The following is an 11121-nucleotide window of genomic DNA, read 5'->3' as shown; positions in this document are numbered from 1 at the left end:
ATTTATCTACCTTCATTATTCAAATCCAGACTCGGATCTTTTTAAATTGAAGTAGTTTATGGTTGAATAAAATTATAAGTAAGAATTACAGGGTCTAAATAAAAAAGACTTGAAATGTTATTACAAGATATTTATTATATTTACTTATTGCTCTTTAACTTCACGCAATCTCCTAACAGCCGACCTAACAGATGCAGCTGCTGTTGTCGAGTAAACCCATGCACCTCCTGCAACTGTCCTCTTGCATCGTTTACATGACCAAATGCCAACAACACTGCGCTTCATTGCATCCTAGCGTATCAAACAAAATGATTTATGAAATAATGTTTACTTTATCATTCAATTGTATAATGAAATATATTACCTTGCCACAGAATGTGCAGGTATATTTGCTGTGCTGAGTAATTTCCATCTTCTTAACCATCTTCCTGAGTGAGGCACCATATCGGGTACCATACTTTCCAGTGATTCCTACCTTTTTCGTGCGTTTCGCCTAATAACACCAAACACTAAATTCATTAAATTGAACCACATATGAAATAAAATAACGGTAACATAATGTTCCACCGTAAATGTTTACATAAACATGACACATATAGGTTAAGTTACATTCCATTGTAACTTCACAATTTCATATACTGACCAATTTTTATAATAAAAATTAAATGTATTACAACATTTCCTTTATACTCGTTAAACAGATCTTTCATGCAAAAAATATAAGTAACAATGTAACCACATCCATGAAAGTACAAACATAACCTAACATCACCATTCAACATCACCGAACTATTATTCATAATTCATAAAATAGCGTAATATATGTATCAACACTTTATCGACAATTGCCTTTAACACAACACAATTGATTCGATCAATATTACAATAAGATTCACGAAATATCGTTGAATAACAATCCTTACCATTTTGCACAAATATAGGGTACGTTCCAAAAGAACCGGAAAAAGGATAGAGGCTTTAAAGTCCGATCTCCACAGCGCGCGCCAATCGCCGGAAACTGAAAAGCAATGGCGTACCCATGGAAAGCGCGAATTCAAATACAATCTTATGGGGAAATAAAGTCGCGCTCTTTTATTTGTTTATTATCGACATCAACAAACTAATATCTTGCTTATCCACGTTTTTCCATACGATTAAAAAAAACGAAATCTCGAAGCCGTTGCTCAAAGTAAATAAATAAATCGCACAAAATTGCCTAATATGAGAAAGTATACGGCGAGTATGCAATTCACAGTCCAATCGAAAAATTTTCACGGGTAGATAGCCATGGCTGTGACCTCAATACATGACCGTTAGATTTCATCGAGGGTGTACAGGTCAGGTATCAGGATCACAGTTGGATCGCAGCCGCTACGTAGAAAGGATTGGTGTGCAGCCGCGCATGAGAACACTCGTTAAACCGGCCTGAAATGACGTAGCCAGTGGATCCCAGACCAGCGAGGCCTGTGCGTGTTAAATCAGTGTTGCTCATCGGCGGCGATCACCGAATTAATAGTCTATAGTGATTCACGCTGTTCGCTTATCACTCCTATTAGCGGGACCGCTAATCGTGGCATACACCGAGCAGGAGTGCAAGCGTGTCAATTGGTACGAGGGCGCCGGCTAACGATGGTCGTCAAAATCTACATATCGGGTATCAGCGGCAACAAGGAAGTGAGTGAAAAACACCCGCAGCGAGCACCGAGCATAATGATATTTCGTGCGAGACCGTAGAGCCAGAAAGAGAGAATCCTGTAGCTGTGTGTGGTGTGCATGTAGCGCGCGCGCGCGCGCGCTCGCCTGCCCGACTGTGTGCATGGTATGTGTGTGTGACTCGAGGGAGAATGCCAGATTTACCGGGCACCTGAATTCTTACGATATTTCACGGCTACGTTGGATCGGGTTACATCAAGAGCCAAGTGACCGTCGCGTCGATTTAACGATCAACACTGTCACCAAGAATTGTTATCTGTCGCGCAGTATAGTCCTATCTCGACATAGATCCGGGATACGGTTTTCGTATTAATGGATGCACTTGGTATTGCGGAAACGTATGCGAGTCTCTCGGACAATGACCGAGGCCTTTCTCGATAAATTGAACGCAAAATGCGCGCCCCTTCTAATGGGAACGTTTACTGCGATTTTATAATAGATATGGAGGAATATTTTTTGCTGAGTAGAGCTACGGATCCTGGCTGACTGAATATTTTCGAGGAATGTTTATGTACGTTCTAATGTAACTCGGTTGGTTTGGGTGTCGACGACCGTTGTTGCTGTTTTCAATATTATTTATTGTCAGTTAGGGCTCGTTCAGGAATATTGTAATTTTTTTATATGGAAGCTTGATGATAAAACCAATGATTAATTATAATCTTATCTATTGAACATTTGTTATTGAATGGATTATTATAATTATGGTAATGGTAAATTATACATTTTTTGTTTATTGTATTTTGCAGGTGAAAAAGAGGCAACAACGCGTTTTAATGATATTAGATAGTAAAAATGTAGAGTATGAAACGATTGATATAACAGAACCGGGAAAGGAATTAGAAAAGGAGTTCATGCAAACCAATGGTATTGCAAGGGAAAGCAAGTATCCATTGCCTCCACAAATATTTAATGAAGAGGAATACTGTGGGGTAATTTATCACTACATAAAGTATTTAGAAATGTTTCCAAAATGTAGTTCTATATTTGGTGACCTATAAGCTTATAAGTTTTTGGCTGAATCTATTAATGATTATAATGAATCACCTAACAGGATTATGAAGATTTCGATTTGGCAAATGAGATGGATGAATTAGAAGCATTTTTGAAAGTGGCGCCTCCTGCTAGTGCAGCAGGCACAGCTCGCGATTCAAATCAGAACAATATCCAAGAAAATGGAAATACCACAAGTCGAGAGGTAAATCTTGTCAGTAAATTAATGTTGTTTGATATATACAAAATATAACTGTATTGTTTAATTTATGTGTCTATAAGTTTTTGTTTCCAATTGTTTTAGTTATGTTTATTTATTTGTATTTTGTCCTTGGTACTAAATTTACACTATGTCCAAACTAACTACTACATGTTTATGTTAGCCTTCCACAGACAAGGATGCTGCTGCAGTGCAAGGGGAAAGGTAAGAACTATATATGTATCAATTGCATAATTTTGTAATCATTCAGTTAAATTGGGTAATAGCTATAACAGTAAAGATATAAGATGAAAATTGTAAGCTTTAAAAATAACAGTTTTTTTTATTGGATTACTCAATCACTTCCTTCTTTTATCATCTTAGTCTAGAGGACAGGACGACTCTGCCAAATGAAAGTACACAGTCAGATGAATCTAAACCTGCAGAACATGATGGCGGGACAAATATTGTAACTGAAGAAGACATGGAACATCCAGAGGAAAGTGCTGAAAAGAATGATGAAAAATCTGATGATCAAGAGAAAGAAGAGTAGGTGGGAAATAAGCCCATTTGATAGTGGGACGTTTTATACTTCCTTGACATCCTTGGTTTTCAACCGATAAGGGTATTTTATAAAAACTATATTTATCACATTTCTAAGGCTGAGTGAAGGTACTGCCAAGATAAATATGTCTACACTACAGAAGACATTAAATGAACAGTATAAGAAAAGTATAAGTGGCACTTTTATAGAACTATTTTATATTACAATTGAATACGTTTTCATCAACAAATTTTTTATAAGTCCAGTTAACAGATATGAATTATTTCCACCCTTCTTCATATCACTAGTTAATATGTAATGATTTTAATTTCTTATATTATGCACTGTTTATATTGTATTTTATTCGCTACTTTTTAATTGCAACTTTGATGATGCGCTAGGAGTAATAAATTTTGCAGTATTGAGTACACTTTCTCTCCTGTCACTTGCCAGAAGTATACATTGAAATCAAATAGCTTTGTCTTTCTTGAAAATTACTTTTCTCTTGTCATTTGAAAGTTTATACTGAAGCATTACTTTCCTAATCTCACATAAAATTATTTTGTGAGATCATTAGAAGTTTTCGTATACTGATTTGTAATCCAAGATGTAAATTATTTACTGACCATTTGTACTAAGAAATAACTACCATAATATAAAATATGGGAACATTTCATAAAATTTTAGCTTCGTTCTTTTCGTTTTGTAAAGATTTATATGGTGTGGGTCTCCCATTATGCGATATAAATACGGTCGGACAGTACAACACTCAGTTTTGTATAAAATGCAATTATTATAAAAGACGACACAAAATTAGTCATAATATCATGCGCACTAAATCTTTATCGTCGAGTACTTCCTAAATACAGAACAAATAGAATGAGCGAAATAATTCTCGACATTATTATTTCTAAGAATGATAGGGTTAATTTAGGGCAGATTTCCTAGTTTCGCATAACATATCCGACAAAATTACGTATTAATTCGATACAATTACATTTATATTACTCCTATTCTTGTTACTCTTAATATAATTCGTACAGTTATTCTAAGAGAATTAAAAATAAAATAAACATAGTATAATTTGTAGGAGGTAGCTCGTTTACTTTTCTCGTGCTAGAACTGCTGAGAATTTCGAACCCTTTTACCGAAGGCCTACTTATAATTGATTTTTTCTATGTAAAACTTAATACCGACTAAACGTATTCGGTCCTACTTTATTAAAAACTTTAACAGCTTGAGAGGATTTTAATTATTTTATATTGAATGCTCACTTAACTCATCAAATAATAGGCGGGTATTAATCACGAACAAATTGTAGTTTTATGCAGATGTTATAATTGTTTTGTTATAAGATGGAATAAAATATAGAACGCAAGATTCATGACACAGTAATTGTGTATGAGATAATAAGCCTGACTAATTTTAATATAGTGTACTGCTGCTTTTGAATATTAAATATTTGCTACAAATGAATTAGAGGAGGAAATAATAATAAAAAGCTTTACTTACGTGAGTCGGGACGTCCACCATGTCATTATTATAGAACGCTATATTCAAAACTAATAGGTGTTGGACATAAGCATTGAAGTTAATAAATTTTAACATGGTGTATTCAAAATATATATTTGCGAGAACAATATTCATTATACATCATGTATATGAATCATGCTGATCATTGTTACATGCATATAAGACTTTATTAATAAATATCATAATAGAAGTTTAAGAAGCTGTTTAAGTAATCCTGTACATACATAAATTTCAGATACATATATTGATTTCGTAAACATTAGAATTATGTAGATTTAAACGTTAATAAATTTCTCTTCCAGGATCGTCTGCAATACAATGCGGTAAGTAACGTGTTACAATTATGCTAATTTCTAATATACTAAAGGAAATTTTGTATTCTTTCTAAATATTTAATAAATTACTGTACTTTCTAGTTGTGTACCTACATCTAATATTGAATAATTTCTCTATCATTGTATGTATAAGTCATATTCATATTGTTACTTATCATTTCAAAAATAATTATCTATCATACATGTCAACAATAATTAAGAGACTAATATTGCTATTAAATATATATGTTTATAATTAGTCTTTGCAAATTATGCTTTGTTCAAATTAAAAAATTCAAAGCGTACTTATATATTTTCTTTTGTATAAACTCATTTTCGTTATAAATTCGTTGGTTAATGAGTAAAACTGACTTCTAAGCCCTAAATAGTATGTATAACACAAATTCTTCAAATATCTTTGTCTTGTATATTTGCACTCTCTCCTCCGACGAAACGAGAACAGCCTGAAAACAGTCATTTTCAACGTGTTTTTTATAATGTGTAAAATATTTATAGAATAATTATGTTTTAAAATATTAAATAAAGTTACCATCAGAGAAATAATTTCAATAATCATTCTAAAACGTACAAATATAAAAAAAGTGATATTTAAATACGGTATTATACACCAATTTCATTGTTTAAATAATTAACAAATAATGTATTTAATCTGTATACAATATTTGGGAAAATTTAGTATATACTTCAATGTTATTTTTAAATTGTTTATGTTATGAAATTATAGGGAACATAATTACATAGAAATAACAAAAAAAAAGGCATATATCATTTTCATAAGGTTCTATTTATTTTAGTTCATTTTTGTTAGGTAATATCTATTTATGGTGTATATGTATTCATAAATGTATATGTATATATGTATATATATGTACATATACAATGTTTTTCTAGTATACATTTATTATGATTTCAACAATTATTTATAAATGTTATAAAGTACTTTATGAAGATTACAATACAGTAAGTGTACAGATAGTTTTCGTAATAACAGACATTTATGTACACTGAAATGATGTAATACAATGCACACAATTCATATATGAGTTTTAAAGTCACAATTTTAGATAGCACAATGCAACTTTTTTTGTAGGAACATTACAAGGCAAATGGTTTCTTAATTTCTTTTAAAGCTTTGACAATAATATTTCTATATTGAAAGTGGAAAAAGTTGTACAAAATCTAAGACACTACAAACAGAAATAGTAGTGATTTTAGAAAGTTTTATTATTGTATTGGAATAAAGAATTTGATACAAGTAAAAGCTGCATAATCAATTCTAGAAATTATTTAGCAATCAGGAAGGATTTGATTAATACAGATAGCAATAAATTTCATTTAACGTGTTTTAATATAGATGGTCATTTATTAATTGTTATATACTTTAGTAACACATAATATTCATGAAATGTTCTTCATTTCATCACATATTATTCTTACTATATGTCTGTTACTATCTACAGAAATAAAATGACAATTATATAAGTAATGTTATTTTATGTATGTACATATTGAATTATGTGATTCAATTTACACACATTAGGATTTTGCGTTTAATTCCTTTTTAGGAAATTTCTCTATTTGAGAATGTTTGAACAAATTAAGAGGTATTATTTTTTAGGAGCTATACAATCTGTATAATCTGTATAAAAAAACGTATCTCACTATATTATTTGCACCTGTAAAAGGAGTGCTGTATTATGCAAACCATATTTCCATATATTAAATAAAAATTGTGCTTTATCACACAGAGACAAGTAAATAGTTTACCGTACTTCATGTTTCTTATTGTAATTATTTTACGTATCAAAAATCAATCAAATATTATGCTTATCATTTATCTGCTATTTATAATAAGAAAAACAACGAAAAATGAGCAAATTACTGTGAATTCATATAATGTAAAAAAAAATTTTTAAATTGACAACACTTATATCACATATGAATTTTTACTGAAATAAAATCGTAAGAATGATTATTTAATATTTCAGTCTATTATGATTTTAACAAAATATATTCCATTTTGTTTTAAACCCATTTCTGTAAATAATTGTATGTGATATACTCGTAAGAGTAACTATTCTCTATTGCATAATCACATTTGAAATTCACAGTTTACAATATGCACACTAAAAAATAGAAACAGTTTTTACTTGCTATATTATGTTGAAAAGATGAATCAACCAGATCATGATTGATTTACCTCGATTAAGTACTTTACTTATAATCTTAAATTAATTGCAGAAAAACAGTATACAGAAGGTTTACAAATAATAAATATAAACGTAAGTACGTTACAGCATGTGAAAGTAAATGCTTTAATCAGATTTGAAATGACCATGTATTAAACAATATTGCCGAAGTTATATTTAGTACAAAAGCATATTTTTTCAAACACGTGTAAACTGTATATATGATTCTCATATGTTCATACAAAGTACAGATACAAGAAAATATATATTGTAAATTTATAATGCATAAAACGTAGATGCAAACAAATTATGCACGATCACTACACTGAAACTACTTAATATTAACAACTTTAAAATAAATTCTGCACTAGCATTCTACTTTTTTATTATGCATGAGATTGCTTTAAATAAAGTTTTTTAAAATATTAACAATAAAGTACAAGCCAAGGACTAGAGTAGAATTTAAAAATGAAATGCTACTTTACAAAATATTAAGGGAATATAATAAAAATATAATAATATTATGAAAATTGACATTGGCAATATTATAAGTAGTTTGTCATTATGCAACATGTATTACCCTTATTGGATGTTAGCACTTCTGACTTGCTGCTAAGTCACCACTTTACCTGGTGCTGATATAAAAGAATGTCACATTGACATTACTTGGTATAAAAATGACATTTTACTGTATAAAAACATATTTTAACATTTTCTATTGTTATTTAAATATTTAAGCTTTAATTATTTATTTATGTGTTGTCAATGTGTAAAATTTTCTAAAACACTTTCCAAGATGAGGGAAAAGTTGTTTTGTCATGTAAAAAGTTACATACATCAATTAAGGAATAATCCATGTTGTAATGGTGCATGCTGCCTTCTGTGACTGATTTTCTGTTACTTTCCCTTTCTATAGAATATACTAATTTATTGTACTATATACTAAGAAAATTTAGTTAATCCGTACCAAAGTATTTTTGTCCAAAATGATTAGGGGCCACAGTATGAATCTCTGATGTTAAAATCTTCATCTGTAAAAAGGAATGTAATTTCATACAAATATTGACATCTATTTGTAATTTAGAAATATATAAATATTAATAAATCGCATAAACAAATAATGTTTTTAACATAATAATGAAATAATAAAACTGTATACTTACCTTACAGAAATTGTATTAAATATTAAAGTATTATATATAAATTATTGAACTATTTACTACGTACCTACTTAGATATGTATCATTTACAGAGGTGTTACCTGAGGAAATGCAGTGACTAGAGATTTGGCAGCAATTGGTGTACAAAATAAATTTGATAGAATAATATTCTCTTCAAGCACATTGTGTTCCTTTAATACAGCTATAGCTTTTATCACAGTATTTCCAGTACCTTATTTAAATATTATAATTTTATAATGTATCTAGTACACAGTTAAACAAGAATGATATTTTGTACATTCATACCTTCATTAGACTTTTATACTTACTCATTATAGGGTACATTAACAATACTTTTCTTTCTGATATATCATCTGGAAACTTTGCATAAACAACTCTAGCTTCATGAGTGTCCACGTCACTTTCAACTAATATTTTTCCAATTCTTATACTACGGCAACAATCCCTCAAACCCTAAGAAATGAAAATTGGCAGAAATTAATTACAATGCTTCTTAATCCAATAAAATAACATATGATGAACAAACATGTTATACCTGTTCCATAGCCTCCCCACTTCTTACTATGGACACTCCACAGTTTCCTTTCTGATACTTCAAGCCATCATACTTGACCCCTGTTGGTGTGGTAACAACAGATTTGGAAAATGGAAGTTGATTTAAGCTTTCCTCTATAACTAATCTTATCTAAAAAAAAGAAAAAAAACAAAACTATATCATCAACATATTTTAAATGTATAATCTGTACAATGAACTTTACTTCCGTTTCCTTATTTATTTACACAGACTTTTTAATGAAATGATCAAAATTAAAATCAATCAAAATATACCTACTTCTTATTAAATAAATATTAGTATTCAAATATAAAGCATTTTTTGGTGATTATCTAATAAAGGATTCCTCAAGAAATGTAAACATTCAGTCAGTATTGAAAGCCAAGTCAACAGCTTATAATAAAAATCACTTACACTCAGGTAAATATAATACGATAAATACAATTTTCTTTTCATCTCAATTAACAATTGTACCATGTCTCTGACAAAGTATGTCACCTGAAGCCTATTCTTCTATATATCTTAAGATTAAGTTCATTAAAATTAAAGCTCACTTCGTCAAATAATTATCTATTTCTTTTCACATTGTAAATAAATCACAATATGCCAGAATCCAATTGAATTAAAAAGAACTCACTAATCGGTCGGCGTAGAATTTGAAGTCGCTTCTCGTGGTGTTTCTGTAAATGAAGACGCGTTGATTAATTAGTTTAATCGGTAACGAAGGCACGATGCATCGGTATCGTGTCGGTGTACTATAAACTTAAAGGAAAACTACGTTGTATATGCAAAGGCAGTTAACCTTTATCGGTTCGTTTACATACTTATCTCGCAATATAGTTTGAAGCTCTTTCACTTGATTGTTACACGGAAGTATCTTCAAATTTGGACCGTACACGTCGTTGACATCGTTACTGTCGTTCGATTTCTTCGTCATCGACGTTATTTCAGTACTACTGCCCATATTGTATTCTTCACGTGCGTGCGAAATTTCTCTGGACACTGACTACAGATTGCACGCAAAGCAACGAACACGTTATTCGGTATCTCGCTTCACAGAAACTCCATACCTACTCACCTAGCGGTGACGAGTGGGATCATCGGATTTTATATTTTTAATGTATCTTGTATTGCATTAGGGGAATAGACACCATTAAAGAAAGTAATTTACTATTCCTATTCTGAGAAAATTACGTATACGGTTGGTGATGCCAACGTTTAAAGGCAAACGAAAAGTACGATTAATTACTTATGTTTCCGATGAGTGCAGCGTAGAAAATGTTTAAAGTGGATGGGGGAAAAACAAGTTCAATTAACAACGTATTATCCGTTAATTGAATGTAACTTATTTTTAGCGGAATATATTGTACAATTTAGAAAATTAATTTTTGAATATTGTGCAATATAGGATTTAAATGATACCAACGTACAGTTCGATCATTGGCTAGAAGTTTGAGTGATCTTAGGATAGGTGGCGCCATCGATCATGGAGGGGGAAGGACAAGGAGGAATACGTGGGAGTGACAAGGACAGAGATAGTTGAGTTTTTGGCGTCACCTAGTGGAAAGGTTTTGGTACCGTTTGATTAGAAGTTTGAGAGGAGCTGTACTATGTGGCGCCACTAATCCGGGATAAGGAAGTGGGAATTTTAAAAATTATTTTAAGGCTTTTTAATAGATTAGATTTAATAGATCATTATTCAAGTATTTATTGAATATCTGCCATTGAATAATTAATTATGACTTTCAGATTTATTAGACAGAGAAAATACTTAACTGTGTTACGAAATTTGAAAGGGAAAAAGAAAATCCTAGAGGCAATATTCCTGCAGTTCTAGTAGTTTTTGATTTGTGCCCTCTGAAACCACCTTGAGAAACCCCTCGA

General features: G+C 30.8%; 3 protein-coding genes across 5 annotated transcripts; 1 reads left to right on the top strand and 2 right to left on the bottom strand.

Moving 5' to 3' along the window:
* Nucleotides 1-115: 115 nt before the first annotated feature.
* Nucleotides 116-1018, bottom strand: RpL37A (ribosomal protein L37A). Its single transcript, XM_031985089.2, has 3 exons — nt 924-1018; nt 365-493; nt 116-291 (listed from the first exon to the last, which is right to left on the bottom strand). Exons 1-3 carry the CDS (start codon nt 924-926, stop codon nt 145-147), a joined length of 279 nt encoding a protein of 92 aa, XP_031840949.1. The 5' UTR covers nt 927-1018; the 3' UTR covers nt 116-144.
* A 292-nt stretch (nt 1019-1310) lies between these two features.
* LOC116430644 (SH3 domain-binding glutamic acid-rich protein homolog) lies at nt 1311-4687 on the top strand. 2 transcript variants are annotated; one of them, XM_031985087.2, is made up of 5 exons: nt 1311-1674; nt 2460-2642; nt 2765-2908; nt 3087-3127; nt 3287-4687. In XM_031985087.2, the coding sequence occupies exons 1-5, from the start codon at nt 1630-1632 to the stop codon at nt 3453-3455; spliced, it is 582 nt and encodes a 193-aa protein (XP_031840947.1). In that variant the 5' UTR covers nt 1311-1629; the 3' UTR covers nt 3456-4687. The 2 variants fall into 2 exon arrangements, with proteins under 2 accessions (XP_031840947.1, XP_031840948.1); XM_031985088.2 differs by lacking the exon at nt 1311-1674 and adding an exon at nt 1756-2224.
* Nucleotides 4688-5053: 366 nt separating this feature from the next.
* Nucleotides 5054-10485, bottom strand: kri (uracil phosphoribosyltransferase krishah). 2 transcript variants are annotated; one of them, XM_031985086.2, is made up of 8 exons: nt 10316-10485; nt 10062-10243; nt 9875-9917; nt 9220-9369; nt 8993-9137; nt 8765-8895; nt 8471-8534; nt 5054-5757 (listed from the first exon to the last, which is right to left on the bottom strand). In XM_031985086.2, exons 2-8 carry the CDS (start codon nt 10199-10201, stop codon nt 5702-5704), a joined length of 729 nt encoding a protein of 242 aa, XP_031840946.1. In that variant the 5' UTR covers nt 10202-10243; nt 10316-10485; the 3' UTR covers nt 5054-5701. The 2 variants fall into 2 exon arrangements, with proteins under 2 accessions (XP_031840946.1, XP_076228485.1); XM_076372370.1 differs by lacking the exons at nt 9875-9917; nt 10062-10243; nt 10316-10485 and adding an exon at nt 9652-9868.
* Between the last annotated feature and the right edge of the window lie 636 nt (nt 10486-11121).

The sequence above is a fragment of the Nomia melanderi genome, chromosome 11 (assembly GCF_051020985.1).
Source record: "Nomia melanderi isolate GNS246 chromosome 11, iyNomMela1, whole genome shotgun sequence".
Classification (NCBI taxonomy): domain Eukaryota; kingdom Metazoa; phylum Arthropoda; class Insecta; order Hymenoptera; family Halictidae; genus Nomia; species Nomia melanderi.
This window is presented reverse-complemented; position numbering and strand designations above follow the sequence as displayed.